Genomic DNA, 24,035 nt, shown 5'->3' with positions numbered 1-24,035 from the left:
AATGACGAAAACAGAATTTTATTAGGACAAAAATTAACATAAAGTAAAGAAAAATTTAGAATATAGGAGAAATAAAATGATAAAAACTCTGCAAAGAGTATAACAGCATATAATATTCTATATATATTTCTATTAAATATATTTTTTAATCTAGACATTATTTTGGCCCAAGCATTTGTTCAGGTTTGACCCATTCATCAAATTGTTCCGCCGTTATTCCATGTTTTAACGCTGATTCTTTTAGTGTGAGCTTCTCTTTGTGCGCATATTTTGCAATTGCAGCAGCCTATAAAAGAAAATTATAAAAAATAAATCCTTATAAAAAAAATAACATGTATATACTATACAAAATTTAAGATTGGGAAAAATGTCATGTTACATATAATACCATTTCTTTTTGCAATTGATTGGTTACCGAATTAGTTTTTTTTTCTTTTCGGTTTTCTTTTTTTCTTAATTGTAACGGTAATTTTGTGTTAATAACTTTTTCTATAACAAATTTACTAGTTATTTTTATCGTTACTTTTTATATTTTAAATCTATAAACATGATTTTCATTATTTGCATGTTTTTAATTTTCAGTCTTCAACAAATATTCATATGTGTCCAGGTAGCAAACTAAAAATATCATCAGATTAGAAAGATGTCATTTTGAAATGACAAATAATGCTATCTTGCTAACAATGAGTATAATTTTTTGTAATATTTATAAATCGTCTTCAACTTTAAAATATTATAAACCAATCATATTGCCGTATATTTTAAAAATAATTTTTAATTTTTAATTTTAAATTAAAAATTTAATATAATTCTTTAACACAACAGGGACGCAAATCATATAACAGATGATGTTAAACGGAGGTCATTTTTAGTCCTGAACTGACACCTAAGTTATTTATTAGAAACTATTTATGGGATTCTCTAAAAGCAAAAAAAAATCAGGATTTATTATTGATTGCTAAAGTAGTATTGAGTTTTCTAAACGTTATACTAATAAAATAAAATTAATTACGCATTTATATGCTCAAAAAAGTGAGTAGCAAATGTAGAAAATATGAGATTTTGATTTGCATAATATACAGGGAATCTAAAAATTTCTGGATTCCTTAAATATTTGAAATGTAAATACTGTTTTTTCAATATTTTCCAAGTATAAGGCTTGAAATGTAGAGTATTAATATATGCATGTGCTATACAGCGCTGTGTAAAGCAGAGTTTCAGAGCCAAAAATCCACATTGCTTATCATGCACACGTCACTCTTACTAATCTCAGCGTCAAAAACTTTACAAGAGAAATATTTCAAAGTTCGAATGATGACGCTAAATACAAGTAAAACAACAAAATAATAGAACAAAAAGACAAAAATGAAAAGAAATAAATGATACAGAAGACAGAGACAAAGAATTAAAAAGTATAAACAAAAGAAGAGAGCACATGCACGCACGTAAATGTAAAACTAACAAGACAATCTCCGCGTAGTACATCTTAAGTAATACTAAAGCCGGTTATATATTTTAAAACCTCATAAATTGAAAAATACTAGAAACACTTAAAAAAATATTTAAAGATTTGAGAATTTTTGGACATTCTATATATTATGCAAACATCAAAATTTCATGCTCTTTAAATTACTGGTCTTCTTTTTGAGCACATAAATGCGCAATTAATTTTATTTTAATAGTATAAAGTTTAGAAAACACTCAACACTACTTCAGCAATCAATAATAAATCCCGATTTTTTTGTAAGTTTTCTTGGATCTGGTGGACAAATAATTTTTTTCTGTTTTTAGAGGGTCCCATGAAGTTTCTAATAGCTTGGATATTAGTTCAGGGCCAAAAATAGCCTCCGTTTAACATCCTCTTTTCGCTCTATTTATAAATTAAATAAAAATCGAAACTTTTATTTGTACTTTGAATATTTTAAAATACTCAAACCTCTTTTTAAATTTTTTATGTTCTTATTAATTTAAGATATATAATTTGTTTTTATTAATTTTAATAAAAAATATTAGAAAAGTAAATTGTTTAATTCCATCTTGTCTTAGCACTAAAATAGTAACAAAAAAGTAATAATAATGGTAACATTGAACTATACTCTAACTGGAATGGGCACTAGCCGCCAGAAAACGTGACGAGAGAGAGCCATTTCGAAGGGCCACCTCTCTTTGTCAGTATAGTCACGTTAGAAAGTTTTACAGTACCGGCACATAAGAATAGATAAACGAGCGACTTGAGTGACATACATAAATAAAACAAAAGCAAAATTGTATTATATTTTTTTAAGTATTTAAGTGACTTTTTAAGTAAAAGTTAATTTCTTTCTCGTTACCACGAATTCTGTTACATGCTATATCAACATGAAAACAAAGAAATTTAACTTTTGAGTAGAAATGTAAGGTGAATGCTGACGCATGCGCAGAGAACGCTTAGAAAAAGAGAGGTGGCCCCTCGCATCATGCTATTTCTATCACGTTTTCCGCTTACGGACGTTATATGGCAGTGCCCATTCCAGTTAGAGTATAGTTCAATGAATGGTAAGGAGTTACTTTTAATTTTCCCAATCCTAAAACCCTGTGTACACAATGCTAGAAATCAATCCAAGATCTCGACTCAAGTTCTTGAATAGAAATAGTTGTACTTTGATGACTTTAGATAGTCGAATATGTGAGGTCGAATATGTCATAGTCGAATATGTGAGGTTGAATATGTTATAGTCGAATATTTGAGATTAGCTACTGAACTTTACACCACCAACTTTTATTTATTAATGGTAGTGAACAAATTACAATTTTCGATATCCAACGTTACATTAACCAACATTCATCAACTATTTATAAGAAAATAATATTGGCACTATGAATTAAATCTAGCAACTAGTATGGAAAAATAGGACACAATGCATTTTTCTGTACAAGATTTCTATTTGAGATTTTCATCCAGGGTTCCCTATGTCCACGATTCGAGTTTTTTAGTAATTTTTTCTCGGATCGATTTCTAATATTGTGTACACTTAAAAACTTCCCATCTTTCCTTCGTATTTGTGTGTTTAAGTAATACAAATTTATAAATACCTTATCATAACCAATATGAGGATTCAATGCTGTGACAAGCATTAAACTTTCATTCACGTTCCTTTTTATATTGTCAATATTTGGAACAATGCCCACAACACAATTTTTTGTAAACGAGGAGCAAGCATCACCTAACAATCTTGCAGATCTCAAAGTATTAGCACACATAATTGGTTTAAAGACATTGAGTTCAAAGTGACCATTGCTACCGCTGATACTTATTGCCACATGATTACCCATTACTTGACTACACACCATAGTCATTGATTCAGCCTGTGTAGGATTTACTTTCCCAGGCATAATCGAACTTCCAGGTTCATTTTCTGGAAGAGATAATTCTCCTAAACCGCATCTAGGTCCACTTCCAAGGAATCTAATGTCATTTGCGATCTATATAGAGAAGATATCAAGGCATCGACGATCAGTAGAATATAATACAGTGCATTTTTTAACAGTAATATTCCATGTACAAGATCTTACAGATACATTACAGCAACATTGCAATTTTGCGTATTGTAATGCAATGTTTCAGAAACGTTATTAAAATATTGATATAATTGCATATAATTATATTGCAATATAATTTTCGTAATGTAGCATCAGCATTTTAAACACATCGTAGAAACAAACTATTAAAATTTTATGTATAAATATTTGGGTACACGTACACATTTTCTGCTTGATAAAGCTCATAAACAAATATCTACAAGTCTTGCAAGCACAAATCTATCACAATTAATCACAAGGAGCCATTTAAAAATGCTTGATAGTAACCTTCTTCACAATTAAAGAAAGTTTTTTATTTAAATAAAATTCGACTGTAATTTTACAGGGTGTTCCATGGGAATGTGTTAAAACTCAACAATTGGTTCTCCCCTCTATGACTTCAGAAAGGGTCTTACGGTTAATGGGCGTCCGCTTAAGGGTCCGCAGTTTTATTTTGGCTGAAATAGAAGCAAGTTCGTGCGCATTGAAATCAATATACTAACAACGGAAGAAAAGGTTATCGAGTGCTTCTTTTCTAGAGGAAAAGTGTATAAAAGTATTTATAGGTGGTTTCGTATAAAATACGGAACACATAAATTTTACTAGCAAAACAACCCTGAAAAGGTTAGAATTTATTATTTATTTAAACTTGTGCGTAACGTCCGTTTTTTGGCACTAAATCTCTGTTAAAATAATTTTTTGTGTTTTTAACAAAATTATCGATAATTTTGTACAGTAAGGAAAGAGAGAGTTGTTAGGTAGGAAGTCGATAAAAAATAAAAAGCGGAGATATTTAAAAGAAGCAACATTCTGGCTAGATCGCAGGGGGAGGGTTGGAGAGGAAAATAAAAGAGATGTTTTCCAATCTGAGAGAGAAAATAGATAGAAGTGAAAGGATTGGAGGGAATAAAGGAGGAAATAAGGAAAGCCGGAGAAGGACAGAAAGAGGCGTTAAGAAAGGAAGTGGAAAAGATGAGAAAAGAATTAAGGATCAAAGAGAAAAGGTGGAGAAAAAAGAGAAGGGATTTGGTAGAAAAGATCGGAAAGTTAGAAAGAGTTAGATGAAAGTAAGGGGGGGGGGATTTGGAAAAAAGGAAGGACGGATAGGAACAGAGAAGAAAGTTAGAGGAGAGGGAGGTAGAAGAATAAGAGGAAAAAGTAAGGAAGTTAGAGAGAGAGAGAGAGAGAGGGGGGGGCGAGAGGGAGAGAGGGGAAGGGAGAGGGGGGAGGGGAAGAGGGGGAGGAGAGAGAGAGAGGGGAGAAAGGGCGAGAGAGAAGGGGGAAAGGGGGATCAGAAAAAATGTATTAATAAAGGGGTGGAAGGAGGGAAAAGAGATAAAAGGAGAATTAGAGAAGTTGTTTAAGAAACTAGGATTAAAAAGTAAGGTTAAGGTGGAGGGGATAAGGAGAAGGTAGGAGCTAAAGCAGGTAGAAGAGGAGGAAGTATGATAATAGTGACAGTAAAGAAATAGAAGATGAAAAGGGAGGATTTTAGAAAATAAGTGGAAAGGGGGAAGGGGAATTTAGTTAAATGAAGATGATCTGACATGGGAAGAAAGGAGAACGAGATGGAGGTTGAGAAGAGCAATTAATGAGGAGATAGGGGGAAGGAGAGTAAAAGTAGGGCAAGGGGGGTTTGGACAAAGAGTGTATAGTGAAATCACCTCCAAAGAATGAAGAGAAAGAGGAATTGAAGGATGGGAAGAGGATAAGGAGAGAGAAAAGAGCGATGAGGGGAAAAGGAAAGAGTTGAGGGAGGAGAGAATGAGTCAAGAGCATGGGAGATAAAAAGTGGGGGGGGGGAAAGGATATATGGAGTTAAATAAGAGAAACATGGGGCGGAGAGAAAAAAAGGTGAAAAGGGGAGAGGAGAGAGAGAAAGAAATATGGGAACAGAGAAAAGGGTGAAGCGGAAAAGAGAGGAAAAAGTTAGAATAGCCTTGTGGAATGTAGCAAAATTGAGAAATAAGGATAAGGAGTTTTGGAAAGGATTGGAGAGATAGAAAGTGATGATACTATTAGAAACGTGGATAGAAAAGGAAAGTTACCGAAAGGATATAAGTGGAAGGTACAGTAAGCAAAGAGGAAGAATAAGAAAAGAAAAGCAATAGGGGGTATGGTGTTAGGTTAAGTATTAGGAATAAGTTAGTAGAAAGGAATAAAGATGAACCAGAAGAAAGAGAAGGGATTATAAAGGGAGAGATTAAATATGGGAGAGGGTTATTAACCTGTTAACCGAGCGGGACGTATAAATACGTCAAACGTAAACAATATCGGAACGGGTAGGACATATGAATACGTCCTTGAAATATATGTTGCGCCCTGGAACGGGCGGGACGTATATTTTCGAACAACAAAGGAATTAGTCATCCATACATGTCTCGACATGAATTTTAAGACACGGGGAGAATCAGTATCATTTCGCTATTGAGAGTGGTGGACGTGTTCTGGGTGAGCAATGACGGGTGCTTACACTTACCTATCTATTTTCGTATTATATATTATTTACTTTTATTTTTTATATTTCCAACTTTTTTATTTTAGAATACATTTTTATAAGTATCCATCAAAATGAATGAAAGCGATATCAGCGATGATGAAATCAATGTACCGGCAGGTAGAAAAAAAGAGACGTATTATGAGTTCATCATCGGAGTCATCTGATAGTAATTTTGACTACGACACGGAATCGAGCGATACTGAGAATGAAGATGGTGAAGAAGTTGATGAAAAAATATATATTTCATAGTCTTTTCATTTAAGCATAAATAAAAAAATATAATATGAAATTACGTCCTCCGGGCGTGACGTACTGACACGTCCTAGTGAAAGAGTTCGCACCCGTTGTATGCTGCGTAAATAAAAAGAGAGTTCCTCGGTTAACAGGTTAAGAGCAGTAGGAGTATATGTAAAGGACGGGATCCGATAGCGCATGGTGCGATAGCCCATCAACCAATCACCTTGACTTATTTAACCCAACCAACGAAAAAACTCTAGGCATCGGTCGCTGTGAGTGGTGGTGTGCTATCGGTCCCGTGTGCTATCGGGATCCGCCCGTATGCGAACTCGGTAATAGATGTTATTTTAGTGAAAGAATGAAGGAAGAGATAGAAAGCTTAGAAGTAGGGGATCAAATAGATTCGAATCATGATCCAGTGGTAATAAGATTAAAAGAGAGAGAAAAGAAAAAGGAACATAAAGAAAAGTAAAATATGACATATAGAGGGAAATGGGATAAAGAGGATAAAGTTCAGTTTAAAACAAAATTGGGAAGAGTAGAGTTAAAAAAAAGGGATGCAAGAAAAAATAAAAGGCTTAGGAGACGCTGCAAAGAATGGAGGAAAAGGGGAGAATGGTGGAAAGAAAAGGGAGAGGATGGGAGGATGAGAAGTGCAAGGAAAAGAAAAAGATTAGAAGGGCACTGAGAGAGTGGAGAAGGGGATGGAGAGTATAGAAAAGAAAGGAAGGAATTAAGGAAATATGGGAGAAGAAAAAGGAGAAAAATCGGAGATGGAAAAGACAGGCAAAGAAGGCAAAAATAATAGAGCAAGTATGAAGGATTGTAAATAGAGAAAGGAAGAAATGGAATGGGATGAGACAGACAGAGATAAGAATGGAGGAATGGGAAAAATACTTTAAGAAGCTTCTAGGAAGAATAGAGAGGAGGATGATAGGGAGGGAAGAGAGGAGAAGCTAGGGGAAGAGAGAGGGCTGAATAGAGTCCGAGTATTGGGAAAGATAAAGGATGGAAAAGCGAGAGGAATCGTACGTAAGGCTAAATGAGGCGCGAGAAGTGAGATGAGCGGAAGAGAAAAAAGTATTGAGGTCGTCCAGCGGAAAGTCGTGCTGTGGATGTTAAGCATTGGATTTGGCGAGATCTACAGCGCGTAATTCGGACCAGAGGCATGCGGTGTTTTTCACCGAGCCGAGCCAGTGTATAACATCTGTTCTTTGCCGATAGTATCTCAAATTTGGCTTGAAAAAGAGAAAGAGAGAGAAAATTATTAGTTATTAATAAATGTAAGCGGAGTGAGAGGCAAGGCATGCGTGCAAAGCGATGCGTAAGTTAAAAGTAGCGTAAGTTAAAAGTAGTGTAAGTTAGTTGTAAGTTAGATGCTAAGTTTGTAAATACAAGTAACCCCAAGAGGAACATTAAATATACATACATTAAGACTATACCGAAGCGATTCTATTTATATCGATTACGATTTCGATTTCGCTTGCTGACATTTAAACTGCAAAAAAAAGGAATTGTAAATCTTAGCAGATGATAATACGCTAGGAAATAAGCTAAAAGTAAGCATATTTTTATTGAAAAAAGTAAATTGATGCCTTGAGTATCAGCACTTTGAAGACGCTTTTTTACAATTAGGATGTTATCAATGTGATGAACCAAGTGCAATTTATGAAAATGCATCTTTTCATCCATTTGGATTTAGCAAATGATCCAGAATCCAACCACTTGGTTATTTCCCGATTCATTATCATCTGCTATTATTTATAGTTCCTTGCTTTTTGCAGTTTTAATATATTAGCAAAAGAAAATTAGTCAAAATCGTATTCAATATAAATAAAATCGTTTTTTTATAGCATTAATATTTTAGTATTTTGTCTCAAACTTTGACCCTCTTGTCAAAACAGAAGATATCAACTCACAGAAAAACGCTTTTTGAGATTTCATTCTGAGGTCAAAAAATAACTTTTCCGCACTATTCCGTTTTAATTAGAAAATTTTTTGAGTTTTTTTGGACCTCCCTAATGCACATCTTATCCGAGATCGAAAACGCTGTTGAAAAGACAAAAAGTATACTTTTACATCTGCTCTGAACTCAAATTGGCATTCGATGAAGAATGAGTACTAACTTCTTTCAAAAAGTAAGAGCTAACAAGAACTCAAAATTTAAAAACCTCATAGTGAATAATAGCGGACGACAAGATAGACTTGGTCTTAGAATGATGGAGGCAGTACTGTGTAAAATTATATAATACTTTAGAAGAATGCATCAATGCTAACATAAAGTAAAACGTGAACAAACAAAAACCGGAAATCCTCTCGGTAAAAATTAAGCAGGCCATCAGAGTTTTGGAAGACATAATCGGGCAAAGATGGAATCTCTGCAAAATTAATTAAAAATCTCGGCTCAAAAGGAATCGAAGCCATCACTACTATCTGTAATTAGATTTGGTACAGTGGCTGGAAAGTTCATGAGAAATTTTAATTTAATTAATAATAGAAGGGTATTTTTAGTTCGTTGATTTTTTAAAATAACATTTTATATTAATTAAAAACAGTTTAAAAATTATACAGAATGATTATTAATAATTGTATCCACTTTTTACTATAGGAGCATGCATTTGTAATTTCCAATATATTAATATATTAGAAATAAATATCCATCGATAAATCGTGTTCCTATGACAAAAAATGGGTACAACTATTAAGGCTCCTGATATTCGCCGCGGCCATATTGAAGTCGTGACGTCAGAAGCGAGAAATTGCGTGAAATGATACGTAATTTTGTTCGACCATGCCATTTGTAAATAAAGCCAATTTGGATAAAACAAACTAAGATGGCTTTAAAACACTTCTAAATATCGATCACGTCTATCCTTTTTTCGCCTAGCAGTCAGTAAATAGTCATAAAAAGCATGTAAAGTGACGCCTATTCAGACAGGAAAACACGGATAGCTATTAAAAGGAGTGAAAAATGTACCTTTATGTATAAAATTCAAAGAAAACTTTACTCGCGGTCCATTTTTACGAATTTGATAAATATGAAACATATTTTCACAATAAAACACATAACAAAATGTCATGCACGACAACATCTCATCGTCAATCTGTCATGTTTCACGTCTATTAGTTCTAATTTTGTCCGCGACGGAATGTCGCTACCGTCAACGCAGAGTTCTTGGCTGAGGAGTCAGGAGTCTTAATAATCACCCTGTATATAATAATTTAAAAATATAAGATTTAAATAAAAAGTATCATCCGCGGGGATTGAACCTAAGCGTAATAGTCAACGTGCTAATGCCCTACGCTCTACCGCTGATTCGACAATCGTTCTTTTGTAACGGTACTATAAGTACTGGAAATATTTAATCATTTTCTCGAAAATGCCTTACATGCGCAATTTACGACTTTTACTACAATAAAGGTTTGAGTGAATACTATACACCCATAAAATTTTATTAAAATCAGTGATCCGCACATCACAGATTCCCCTTGTTAGTGCTCAATAATTTTTTCTAAGTAAATTTTATAAACATTTACAATATTTCCCCAAATTGCGTGCCGCAATTATGCCGGACTTGAAAGCTTTTAAGAAGAATCCGCGCGCGAATGTTATATTATAAAATTAAATTGTTAATCAATTTAATTATTTATTTGATGCTTGTGCGTATCTCTACTATGCCCCCTAATCCTGAAAAAACTGTATTTTAAATCCGGCAAAATTGCGGCGCGCAGTTTGAGAGAATCTTGTAAATGTTTATGAAATTCACGTAGAAAAAAATTATTGAACACCAAGAATTGCTTTCGACGGGATTAATGCCGTATTCATTATTTCAATTTGATTTTTTACAGTTGATTTTGCCATTATTTATTCTCTTTTGGATCATACAAATTTTATCTGAAACATGTTTCTTGATTATGTTTTATTTTCAAAATATTTGACCGTTTTGGGATTGTTGAGATGCTTGTATATTGTGTTGTAATATTGCTGCAATATTATATTGCAATACTGCAACGTTGCAATGAAATATTTCTGTAATGTTTCCACCATCTTTCTGTACCATATGGAATTTAATACTTACTTTCATAAGAGAAACAGCCACTGTATTAAAAGCACCGTGTACTTCAACAATTGCATCGTGCGCAGCTAAAGCTTCGAATTTATTTGGAGCAGGAACAAATGGTAAACCAGTGAGTTGTGCAATTCTCGCAACTGCCTTTTCTGAAAAACCCTTTTTCGTATTTAAGCCAGTTCCAACCGCTGTACCACCAAGAGCTAACTGATACAATCTTGGAAGTGTATCTTTTATTCTTTTAATACCATATTCGACCTGCGCAGCATACCCTGTAAAATATGTTAATGTATATACTTCATAAGCTAATCGAATTAAAATAGTTTGCGTAAATATATAAACCTGAAAATTCTTGACCCAACGTCAATGGTACTGCATCCTGGGTATGTGTTCTACCAATTTTTATAATATCTTTCCATTCGCCCGCTTTTTTGTTCAATGCTTTATGTAATTCTTCTAACCCTGGAATTAACACTTTATGAATCTCCAAAGCAACAGCTATGTGCATAGCTGTTGGAAATGTATCGTTGCTACTCTGTGACATGTTAACATGATCATTTGGATGTACTGGCTTTTTCGAGCCAAGCTCACCACCGAGTATCTCAATAGCACGATTGGCAATAACCTAAAAAAATTAATTATATATATTTCGTTAAATAACATAGTTCTCAAAGGATAATTATTATCTCAATTTTGTAAAGTAATTATGCAAAATGAGGATAAAAGATTGGTAAAATATCTCGAAAATAAAACATGTCAGAAAAAATATTTCAAACAAAAGTTTGTATGATTGGAGGACAAATAATGGTAAAAAATCAAATTTTGAAAAAAAATTACCAAATTAACATAAAGATCACCCCTATGTTTTTAAATGAAATTATATAATTTTTTTACATGATTCTCTTATTATGTGTATACATGGTTTGTCTGGAAAGCAATGAGAATAATTCTAGAGAAAATGCTTTTATTAAAATCAGGTTCAAAAACACTTAGTAGTTTTTATAATAAAGTAGTCCCCTTGAGAGTCTATACATCACCAGTCTGAGTCCAACGTTGCTGCCACTTTCCATAACAGCGCTGGAATTCTTTAACGGAGATATTGTTCAAGGTCCTCGTCACAGCCGCAAAGAAGTCGTCCACAAAGAGTTTGTACGGATCGGACAAACAGTAAACGCAGCATTTTACGTCCAAGTACTCGTTTGAGAAAAAAAGTCGCGCACGTCCGCTCAGAAATCCAGCACACCTGGATCCTTTATCATGATAACGCGTCGAGCTACACTGCGTTACCAGTGGAGTCAGGGAGTTTCTGGCTAACTAGAACATTCCAACGCTTCTACAACCACCCTACAGCCCAGACATGACTCCGTGCGACTTTTTTCTGTTTCCCTTACATCAAATCTGATCTGAAAGGAAACCATTTTGGGACCATAGTAAACGTCCGGCTGTGACAAGGACATTGAACAATGTCTTTGTTGAAGCGTTGTTATGAAGAGTGATAGCAAAGTTGGATGTATAGATTCTCAAGAGAACTACTTTGAAAACTACTAAGTGTATTTAAACCTGATTTCAATAAAAGTATTGCTCCAGAATCATTCTCATTACTTTCCAGACAAACCACGTATAAGATTCCCTTAGTTATTATGCAATTAAAAGTATTAATTATCAAAAATCAATTGTATACAAGATATATATATATATATATATATATATATATATATATAAATATATATATATATATACCCTATGATCAGAAAGTACCGGGAATTTTTAAATAAAACAAAATAGAGTTAAATTTCAGGCAAATTTATTTTATCTCCTTCAAAATATGATCCATCTGAAGCAACACACATGTGCCAACGCTTGACCCAGTCCTCCATGCATCCCTGGTAGGCCGACGAAGGGATGGCCTTTAGTTCCCTCGGCGCATTCTCTTTGATCTCCTCGATCGACTGAAATCTCTTTCCACGAAGTGGCAACTTCAACTTGGGGAACAAAAAAAAGTCGCACGGGGCCATATCAGGTGAATACGGTGCTTGCTTGATGGTATTTACTTGATGTTTGGTCAAATAATTCAGTACAATTCGGGCTCGGTGCGATGGTGCGTTATCATCATGCAAAATCCAAGAATCCATACTCAAAACATCAACCACAATATGCTGTGCCGTTCCATATGCAATGCCAAGTTCACTAGACATCTCTCTTAAGCTGGTATGACGATTTTCAAGCACCATTTCTTTCACTTTCTTCACGTTTTTATCGGTGTTCGACGTCGATGGACGTCCGGAACGAGGGAAATCTTCCACCACTGTACGACCACTTTTAAAGTCTTTATACCACTCGTATGATCTTGTTTTTGATAGAGCAGATTCGCAAAATGCTTTTTGCAACATTTTCAGTGCATCGGCACACGAAATTTCGTTCACAACACAAAATTTCAAACAAACTCTTTGTTCAACAAAATTATTCATGGTAAAATGCGGCAAAATGAAAAAAATTGACTGATGTAAACAAACGCCAGGCAGACACTAATGATCGGATGGCACTAAAACCTGACAGATGTGCGTCTTAAGGTCGTACCAACATAAGAAAAAAAAATAAACCGGTTCCCGCATGCGCGGTACTTTTAAATAAAAAATTCCCGGTACTTTCTGATCATAGGGTATATATTCTAACATACGTAAAACATTATAAGCTAATATTCCTGAAATTATGTAAATGTTACATGTCTGGTTTACATAATATTCGTGCTATATTACTTCAATATGTGTGATAGTAGAAAAACATTTTATGAATATTACTGTGATCAAAAATTAATGTTCATATTATGCATAAAGTATTCATAAACATTTTAATTATTAAATTTAAAAGTTGTAACATTCCCAATAATTTAAAATATTGAGGTTAATAATATCACTTATTCTTCATATAATATTATTAAAGCGCCTCAGCTGAGAATTCCGTGTTGACGATAACGACATATTGTTACGGACAAAATTAGTATCAATAGACGTGAAACGTGACACGTTGACGATGAAATTTTGTCTTGCATGTTCGTTATTGTTGTGCTTCATTGTGAAAATGTGATTTGTTTCGTTTATTTACCAAATTCTAACAAGAAAGAAATTACTTTAAAAAGTTATTTTTTAAGCCAAAGAAATTGTTTAAAATTTTTTGTTAAATCTTTTATAAAAAATATTTATCTTCATAGATCTTATTAACATGTAAGATCTACAAAATATCATTAATTTATGATTTTTTATAATTAAAAGTAAACCCTTAGACATTAGTTGTCTATCACATAAATGCAACTTTTTTTTTCTTCTTGAGTAAATTGTAAAAATAATAGAATAAAATAAATTGTAAATTATATTTATTCTATATGTCCAATAATCTTCTTCCGATAGGATGATTGAGAGAATTCTAGCTAATAAATTGATAAGAATATCACATTAATAGTTACTAAATAAAAATATTAATTATTTTTAAAAAATAAAATGGTATTCCACCAATCTTTCTTTACTTTAATTTTGACATGAAATAAAATAAAAATTTCTCGCAAACTATTAATTTCTTGATAATCGCATACCTTAATACTTTTATACATAAAATAATGTTTCAGACTGTACAACTTTCGTCTGGAGTATTTTTAGCTATGATTTTGCGATAATTTTTGCTATGATATTGGGAGTATAAATTAGTTCGGTCCATTTTCAAAAGATGGTTCTGGCTGTTATGAATGTATAGCGATAGCTGATTCCGGTAGTTTCAGAGGTTAGACATCTGTCAATAATATTCAGTACATATCGCTTTGAGTTTCATACAAAACCCCTGTTTTTTACTGTGTTGAATATGTCAACTTTTGTAGTAATTAAGCAGCATTTGTAGGAGGTTTTAGTTTTCTGTTTTAATTGGAAGAAAAGCGCAGCTGAAGCGCATCAAATGCTGAAGTTTATGGTGACAATGCTCCAACTGATAAATCATGTAGGGAATGGTTTCGACGTTTCAAGAATGGTAATTTCAGCGTTGAAAACAAGCTCTGGACAGCCAAAAAAATTCGACGACATACTACGAGTTGCTACAACCTGGCGAATCCATTACGGGCGATCGATAGGCTACAATTGATTCGTTTGAGCCGGGCATTTCGAAAAAAACGGCCGGAATACGAGGAACGACATGACAAAGTTATTCTGCTACATAGTAACGCTCGGCCTCATGTCACAAAAGTCGCCCTTATTTGAAAACGCTCAAGTAAGATATTTTACCGCACCCGCCGTATTCGCCGGACATCGCTCCATCTGATTACTGGTTATTCCGACGGATGCAGCACGATTTGGCAGGACACCGGTTCACTTCTTTTGCAGAAATCGAAAATTGGCTCCTAACTTGGATCGTTTCAAAAGACGAAACATTTTTTCGAGATAGAATTCGAAAATTGCCTGAAAGGTGGGATAAAGTAGTAGCCAGTGATGGACAATACTTTGATTAATCTGTTCATTCAATTTGTTCTGAAACAAATGCATTTTTGACCACAAAAAAAAACGAACCGAATTAATTCATACTCCCAATAGTTTCAGAAATAATTTATAGGACCCGGACGTTCGGACATGATTTTGGGCTGCACGTGGAGAACCGTTGCGTGTATGCGTGCGTGATGATCGACAATTCTCATCTGGTGTGCGGTTGTAGAATATATACACATACGCGCACATGCACGTAACTTGCACACAAAGATTCTTCACGTTCGTCATGGAATCGTGCACGCATCGTGCACGAACGTCCAGGCTCTAATTTGTAACGTTTTAGGCTGTGGTTCGATTCACGCTCACAGCGCTATCAGAACGCTCACGGATGGTCCGATTCACTTCCTGAGCGTTTTCTGCAAGCAAAATGACGTAATTTGTGACGTCCGTTCACGGTAACCATGCTTCAAAAATGGGTCGGCGTGAGCGTTTGCGACATTTGTGCGAGAAATATGTTTAAAGTTTACACTTTGATTCGTGTAGAATCTGTTAGGACCGTGAATGTGTTCGGACGTATTTTTTCGATAACGGAAAATATTTTTGCAACCGTTGATTGCATCACAGCACACAATAGCTATAAAATATTTATAATAATTCTGTGAATATTATAAAAATAATTGTCAAAATATTTGATAAATATTTTTATGATCTTACATTCAACAGATCATAAATATTTATTATAATAAATATTGTATAAAATATTTAATTTATATTTTAATATTTTATACAATATTTATGGTAAGTAAAAAATAAAAATATTTCCATACTTAATTTTTATTGACAGTAAATATTATATAAAATATTAAAATATAAACAAACAAAATATAAATATAAATATAAATATATTTATTACAAAACAATCTATATTTTAATATTTTATATAATATTTATAGTAAGTAAAAAATAAAAATATTTCCATACTTAATTTTTATTGACAGTAAATATTATATAAAATATTATTGTAAAATAATAGACAAACAATAATAGACAAGTAGATAGACAAACAAAATATAAACATTTATTATATTTATGACCTGTTCCATTTGAGACCACAAAAATATTTATAAAATATTTTAATATTCATAAATATTTAAAATAAATATTGTATACCGTCTAGGTAACTATATAATCTTATTTTTTGAAAATTATTAAATATACTTTTTAAAATTCTATTTATTATAGAATTATTAGTGTTTTAAAAAATAAAATAATTTTAGCTTTATTTAGGCTAGGTATCCTACTTGGGTTATGTCCTATAAGTAGCGTTTACAAGTGGCCAAAACATTTATTGTCGTCAGCGTGCCTTAACGTGCATGCTAACGAATCGGACCGATCATGAGCATCATGAGAACAGTGAGCGCTGTGAGCGTGAATCGGACCGCAGCCTTAGGATTCCTCTACTCGCTGCGGCCATAAGTCGTGACGTCATAAGTAAGAAAGTTTCCGATGTGGCATTTTTAAATAAAGAGAATTTGATTAAACAATAACAAATTCACTTTAAAATACTTGTAAAAATATTCACTTTAAAATACTTGACTATCCTTTTTTCGCCTAATAATCAGTAAATAATCGTAAAACGCACGTAAAGTGAAGCTATTCCGACAAAAAAACACACGGTTAAGCTAAAGATTACATGACATTTGTAAATAAAAAGAATTTGGATAAAACAGAATAATGAAATCAATTTAAAATACTTGTAAAAATGGATCTTTACCTATCACGTTATCATAAGTGAAGTTTATTGAACAAAGCTCATAATTACAAGTTGACCAGATAATGAAAAATCGGCCATAAAGTCCTATTTCTGGCTAAGAATACCTTTTTTGTTACCAATTCAAGAAATATATTTTAACATTTGCATCCTTTTATGAGATATTTTTAAAAAAAAACTTTTCTATCCTTAACCTAATAACAATGGCTGGGCTGGTAGCTTTAATACAAACCAAGTACACTAAAATCTATTGATATGCGTGTCAACTTGGTTTGATACTAGTGATCAAGTATCAAACTAAACTAATCCATAAACATTTATACCGAGCACATTAAACGATTTGGTATAAATATAGTACTTGGTACGCAAATTAAGAGCTAGTCGTAAACTAGGTAATTATTTTATCCATCATAATATTGAGATATAATTATCAAAGAAAACCAAAAAATTAATGAAATATTTTAAGTCAAAATATATCAAATTAAATATCTCATAAGTTAATGATTTTTTAATAACTACATTTTAATATTTTTATATGCAAAATAATTATATTATGCAAAATCATTCCATATAATCTTATTTAAAAAATGGCGACGGTTTTTAGTAACCTTAAAAAATTGATTTGTTTCAAACCTCTATTTAATTTTATTTTAAGCAAGTTTTTTCAAATATCTTTCGAGATATTTTCCTCTAATCTGATACTTTTTCCTCACATTATATAGTTTACTATTGAAATATATTTGACCTCATTGACATTCATATGTGTTTGCGTGCCAGATCCGGTTTGCCAAATAATTAAGGGAAAATGATCGTTGTATAACTTTCCACTAATCACATCATCTGCTGCCTTGCTAATGGCATCGGCAATTTTAGGATCCAAATTATATTCTTTATTCACTTCTGCAGCAGCTTTCTTTAATATGCCCATAGCTATTATCAACCGGCACTATAAAAATAATCATTTATTATGCCAAATGTGAGAAAAGAAAAAACAGGTATTAATTTAACAAATTAATTTTTTAAATGGACTTGGTTAGGTGTGGCGAGTGAGAGCGGACGTGTGCGGAGCGAGCGTGTGAGTGTGTGAGTAAGCGTAAAAAAAGCGAAATTGTAGATAAAGGAGGGTTGTAGGTAGGTAAGAGGTAAGGGAGGAAAGCGCGGAAGCAGGGCGAGTGGAGGGAGAAAGCAGGGTAGAGGGAGAATAGAGCGGCGAAGTGAAATTCAACGGGACGGAAAAACGTAGGTTATGTCGACGAGAAACGCGAGCAGTGCAGGAGGGTCAGGTGTAGAAGGTGTAGGGAAGACAAAGGGAGACAATAAGCAGAGAAAGTTAGTAGAGAATAAGGAAGGAGGGAAAAAGGTAACTTTTAGACTGTCGACAGAAAAGGTGAACATTGCAGTTGCGAAAGAGAAAGAAGGGAATTCAGGGACCAGATAGGCAGGGAATTGAATGCGATAAAGGAGAAATTTAAGAAGAATGGAGAAGGTACTTCCTGGAACTTTTGGAAGGAGAAGAAATAAAGGAAAGGAGAGAAGGAGAGAGAGAGAGAGGGAGGAGCCGCAAGAGGGCTCCTCTCTCAGAGAGGAGGGCTCCTCCTGCACAGAGGAAGAGAATTTAGAAAGAGAAGAAATAGGTAGGGCAATTGGAAGGATGAAGAAGAAGAAAGCCGCGGGGATAGATGGGATCCCAATGGAAGCGTGGATGTATGCAGGAAGTTTCCTGAGAGAAAAAGTAATAAGGTTGATACCAATAAGTATGGAAAGAGGGAGACATGCCAGAAGAATGGAGGAGTATTATAGTACCCTTATATAAAAGAGGGGACCAAGAGAAAATGGAAAACTATAGAGGCATCTCGTTACTATGCACGGCGTACAAAGTGTATGCAGAAATAATAAGGAATAGATTAGAGAAGGAAGTAGAAAGGAGGAGTCTGTTGTCAGAAGGTCAGGCAGGATTTAGGAAAGGGAGATCGACTATAGACAACATATTTGTTCTCAGCCACATGGCCCAAAGAGAAATAAGCGAAGGGGGAGATGGAAGAAAGGTATATGCCCTTTTTGCAGATTTGAAGGCGGCATTCGACAATGTGGACAGGGAGATGTTATGGAAAATAATGAGAAGAAATGGCTTGGACGAGAAGATGATAAGAAGAGTAAAAAGGATTTACGAGGTAACGGAGATGACAGTGAGGACAAGGTATGGAACAACAGAGAACTTCTACACAAAGAAGGGCGTAAAACAGAGCTGTGTAATGAGTCCACTCCTTTTTAATTTATATATAATGGAAGTAGAAAATAGGTTAAGGGATAGGGGGTAGGAAGGGTGAAAATCGGTGAAGAGAGGATATGTCTGATGTACGCAGACAATGTAGTTTTAGTTGCAAATAATAGGGAAGCTTTGCAGGACATGATGGGAACATTTAAAAGGTGCTTAAGAGATAGGAAATTAGAGTTAAGTGCGGAGAAAACAAAGGTATTGGTATTTAACAAGAAAGGAAAGGAAAGGAAAGAAATGGGGAAATAAAGAAATAGAGGAGGTAAATACGTTTAAGTATTTAGGTTTCACGTTTAACAGGAAAGGGAACATATAAAAGAATTGAGTAGAAAAGGAAGGTTGGTAGCAAATAAGGTGTGGGGGTTAGGAGAGAGATTAGGGAGAAATGATTTCAGAAGGAGGTGGACTCTGTTTAGGTACCTGGTTCAGAGTGTGATGGCGTATGGAGTGGAAATATGGGGCTGGGCAGAAAAAGAAGCGTTGGAGAAATAATGTTAGATTACGTTAGATGTTTGAATTAGATTTTCGCACACCAAGATACATTGTAACCAGGGAATTGGGAATGAAAAAATTACGTATAGGATGGGGAATAAGGGCCAAAAGATATGAGGATAGGATCAAAAATGGGGCAGCAGGTAATTTAGTCAAGAACTGTTGGATGGAGAAAGAGAGGAAAGGAAGGAAGGATTTATATAGCAAAGAGAGGGAAAAATCTTACAATAGAAATGGTTGGGGAATGAGCGCAGTAGAGGCATGGAAGGAGAACGGGGGAGAGATGGAACTAGAGATAATTGAGAGAGAGAGAGAGATATACAGAAGCAAGAAGAGGAGAGTAGAATTTTAGAGTCAAGATACAACAAGAAATACAGAGAAATGGGGGCAAAGAGTAGGGAATCCGGGCCTAGATACCTAGAAATAGAAAGTTTAAACAAGATAAAAGAAAAGGGAATCAGGGCACTAATAAATTTGAGATGTGGGAATATGGAAGAGGCAAATAAATATTGGTTAGAAGAAGAGGAAAGAAAATACGTGTTCTGCGAAGAAGGTTGGGATAATATGGAACACTACATAGGGAACTGTCAGGAATTGAAAGAGGATTGGGCGGAATTAGGCAAAGGAAAAGACGAGATTATGGAAAAAATATGGGAAGATAATCTCAATAAGATTAAGGAAAGGATTTTAGGAAGGATATGGCTTAAGAGAAAGAAAGTGAAAAAAATGAGGAAAGAAATAAAGGAACAGGAGGAGAAATCAAGAAAGGAAATAGACGTTAATAAACAGAACGGGGCAATAACAATAGAAGAGATAGAGGTATAAGATTAGGTAAAAGTAGGGTAAACATTGTAAGCGTATATATGCGTATATCAAAATAAAGGTAAAGATAAAAGAGATTGTAAAGTAATGGGTAACACAAAGAGCAGGATAAGGCGAAATGATAATAGGCATACGAAAGTATAAATAAAGTACAAGGTAAATTTGTGAGTAGAATGTATGTAGTAGGGTAAGAGAACTGTAAATATCAGGTAATAAGGATGTAAATAGTAGGGTAGGCAGCGGTCGCGAGACGAAAGTATGGGTTATGGATGGATGCGTGTGGTAAGGAACTCATTGTAAACCAAGTCCCTTCTTGGCATATAAAATAAGCCGAAGTAATAAATATCTATCTACAATTAATTTTTTAAATTTATTGCTATTACTTACAGGCATACGCTCAAACGTATCACCGATTGGAAAGTTCATTAACGCTCGAAGAGTTTGTGCACCATAATACTTATCTGCGGGGACCTTTAATTCTCCAAATGTATCTCTTTCAATTCTGTAATTTTTGCATTCCTGGTCCTGTGCATACAAAATATGCAATTATATTTATGTTGAATACTAAAATTGTATATAATATCTATATGTACGCATTACCCATACACAGACATATACACATATACACGCACGCACACACCACATGCACGCGTGCGCGCGCGCATTATTTTAATTTAAAAAAATAAAATTCAAGATATAATTTTAATTCTTCTTAAAAGAAATAACATTACAAAATTTTGCATATAAAATTAAATTATCATTCATGTGTGTATGTATGTGTGCACACACACATGTGTATGCATATGTAAGTGGGTAAGTAAATATATACATGCATTTATATAATAAAATAAAACAATAATTATTACCATCTTTAATATATCTAAAATTATAAGAATAGAAAAATGTATCAAAAGTTGCATTATTACACAGGATATCATTTTATAGTGATAACATTACTTCTAAAATTGTTTACAAAATTTAACAGTTATCTTTATATTTTTTAAAATAAATTCTCAAATATAAATTTTCTTATACAGGTATTCTATATAAATCAATTTCTATAGCCTGATTTAGATATTTCATATACAAGAGTTTTAAGGTGAAAAAAGTGTTTCAAGATATTTTATACTTTATTTAGACATAAAATATAAAATATTTTATGAAACATTTTTTAAAGGATATCATTAAAATACTTTTATACATAAAATAATGAAAACGTAGATAAAGAAAAATGATAGGAAGAAAAGATATGCTGCTTGAAGAGTATGCAGTTACAGTATATACATACCCAGCAAACATTTTGTACGCAAAAGGATATCAAATTGGCACCAAATTCCAGCGGAATTTCATACCAAAACCGTATCCTATTGTGTCCGCATTAGGATGCCTAATGTAAACCAAATCTGACGAACATATCTGAAGTCAAATTGAATCCAATACTAGAACAAATTTGATAATAATGTGATGACAAAATGGCGTCAAACACCAAATCTGTTATCAAATGCATTGACAAAATAATGCCAAATACAAACCAAATCTGTTTTCAAACGTACTGACAGAATGACACCAAATACAGATCAAATCTGATGTTTCCGAGACCAACAAAAAAAATTTTTTTTTAACGGATTTTATTATTCTTATAACTTAATCTGTATCTACTGTTTCACATATAACATTTTAATTCACTCATTACAATTACGCATTATTTTATAAATTTTTGAAAATGCTTATCGGCGTCGGCGGGATTCGAACCTAAGATTTTGGAATAACAACCTAACACGATAACACTGAGCTAATCGTACACATGTGATATCGTTAATAAAAAGTTATATTTGAAGTACAGCTGAATTGAATCGAAAGAAACTTGCGTTTTGAATATCGCGTGAACACTGTCACTAACCCTATGATTATTTAACCCAATGATTATTTAATTTATTTAGATATTTTTAATATAAACTATATAAATAATTAAAATCTTTTCCTGGCCAGATCAGTCAAAAAATAACAATTAGAAGTAGTATCAAAGCATAATAAAACATTAATGACGTAAAGAGCACGTTGAAAGTCAATTTTGCAATTAATTGTTATAAACAAATTATTAAAAATAACTATAGAAGAAAACGGATTGCACCAATCAAGTCAGCAGGAAAAATTACTAAAGAAATATATATGACGCTTTCTTAATTGTTATAGTTGTTATAATTATTATAAACAAATTAGTTGCATAATTATTCTGACAAAAAGATAATAGCCGAATTTCATAAAGAGAGCATGATATGCGTAATGTAACATTTTATCCTTGTTTAACTTTTGATGATTAACAAGGATTATGTCATGCGCATTATGCGCTTTATGGAACTCAACTAATGCATTCTTGTGTGATAAATGCTGACATTTTCGTAATAGCAAGCTTGCTTACTATCTGCCATCAATTTGTCAATCATACAAACAACAGATCTGTCTGCTTCCAATCTGTCGTGTATTTTGACAAAGGGATAATATTGCATTCTTGTGTGAAAATTGCTAACATTTTTGCAATAGCAAATTTGTTTAATATTTGTTATAAATTTGTTGTCAAAACTTTCAACAGATTTGTTTGCTTTTCAACCCCAATTTGTCATATACTTTGCCAACAACGTTGTAGTATATTTGGTACAAATCTGCTAACAGTACCAGAAATACAAATGTATGCTGACCATATGTGGACCAAAATCTATTACCAACCTTTGCAGTTGCAGAAATGGTTATAGGGGTATAATTATATATATTTTTAATATAAATAGGAGTTATTTTTATATCAATTAAATCATTTTATTGTTATATGTATAAAATTATTAAAATAAATTTGTTAAAAAATTAATAATTTAAAAACATTTTTCATATTTTATATCAATAGTATATAAAATATTTAAATTCTGGATTATTTTATATGTAGAATATAAATTAAAGAAAAATAATATATGCATAAATAGTTTAAAGAAACAGATTTGACTTACAAATCATGACTCCATCTTAAAAACAAATTAACCATATGGCTATGCTTTATATTATTATGCATATTTTGTTACATTTTTCTGTTTATAATTTCGAGAATATTAAAGTAATACCCTCCAAAATGATAGTAATTCCTACTTTATATACATGTAAATATAAAAGTACAGCTTAAAACATCACCATTATTAAGATTATGTAAGATGTAAGTAGATAGATGTAGTCAGTAACAAGTTAATAGGACAACTGAAAGTCAACAGAATGCAGTCTTTCAGTTCCTCATAGATAATAAGCATGATAAGCAAATGTATGTAGATAAAATGTATATACAGATACATACAACATTGTATCTTACTAATTGTAGTACCTATTATATATTTGAAAATGTTTATTTTTTATTGTATTATTGTATATACATATATTAATTGTTTATAACAAAATAATTATTTTGTATAAAAAAAGAATTATTAGTATATCTTTAACATAAATCTTATACACATATAACATAAATAAAATAAAAAACCAACTAAAATCTCTAAGAATGTTAAATATAAAATTAAATGTGTTACATAAATTATATACATATATAAACATTAAAAATGATTTGAGATATGTATATGTACCTTAATCATAGTGACTGTCGAAGTAGATAATTTTAATGAAGAATAAGCTGATAATTTTTTCAATTGACGCAAGCTATGATTAGAGAGATGGAACTTCAATATGTTCAACATTATTACTTTCAAAGTTTTGACAGTCAATGTCTTAATTTTGCAAATATTAAAACAAAAGTAAGCGGGTAAGACAAGAATAACAAACAGTAGGCCATAGACGTAGTAATATATAAATCATAGACAGG

At 32.8% G+C, this 24,035-nt stretch overlaps 1 protein-coding gene across 4 annotated transcripts; it reads right to left on the bottom strand.

Annotated features, from left to right (window-relative positions):
• Positions 1–93: 93 nt before the first annotated feature.
• LOC105194402 (fumarate hydratase, mitochondrial) lies at positions 94–24,035 on the bottom strand. 4 transcript variants are annotated; one of them, XM_039455791.1, is made up of 8 exons: positions 23,800–23,991; positions 21,474–21,624; positions 20,573–20,710; positions 17,342–17,542; positions 10,708–10,990; positions 10,375–10,637; positions 3,073–3,462; positions 94–286 (listed from the first exon to the last, which is right to left on the bottom strand). In XM_039455791.1, the coding sequence occupies exons 3-8, from the start codon at positions 20,609–20,611 to the stop codon at positions 158–160; spliced, it is 1,305 nt and encodes a 434-aa protein (XP_039311725.1). In that variant the 5' UTR covers positions 20,612–20,710; positions 21,474–21,624; positions 23,800–23,991; the 3' UTR covers positions 94–157. The 4 variants fall into 4 exon arrangements, with proteins under 4 accessions (XP_039311725.1, XP_039311722.1, XP_039311723.1 ...); XM_039455788.1 differs by lacking the exon at positions 21,474–21,624 and having other exon boundaries at positions 23,800–24,035; XM_039455789.1 differs by lacking the exons at positions 21,474–21,624; positions 23,800–23,991 and adding an exon at positions 23,360–23,480.

This window comes from Solenopsis invicta, chromosome 12 (assembly GCF_016802725.1).
Source record: "Solenopsis invicta isolate M01_SB chromosome 12, UNIL_Sinv_3.0, whole genome shotgun sequence".
NCBI classification, from domain to species: domain Eukaryota; kingdom Metazoa; phylum Arthropoda; class Insecta; order Hymenoptera; family Formicidae; genus Solenopsis; species Solenopsis invicta.
This window is presented reverse-complemented; position numbering and strand designations above follow the sequence as displayed.

Bases quoted from the DNA above. Each gene is read 5' to 3' on its own strand.
- LOC105194402 (XM_039455788.1), bottom strand. From the start codon at position 23,910: ATGTTGAACATATTGAAGTTCCATCTCTCTAATCATAGCTTGCGTCAA. The intron at 20,711-23,799 runs GTACATATACAT...TTGTATGCACAG, and splicing joins CGACAGTCACTATGATTAAG to GACCAGGAATGCAAAAATTA. The intron at 10,638-10,707 runs GTTTATATATTT...CATATTTTACAG, and splicing joins GTTGGGTCAAGAATTTTCAG to GGTATGCTGCGCAGGTCGAA.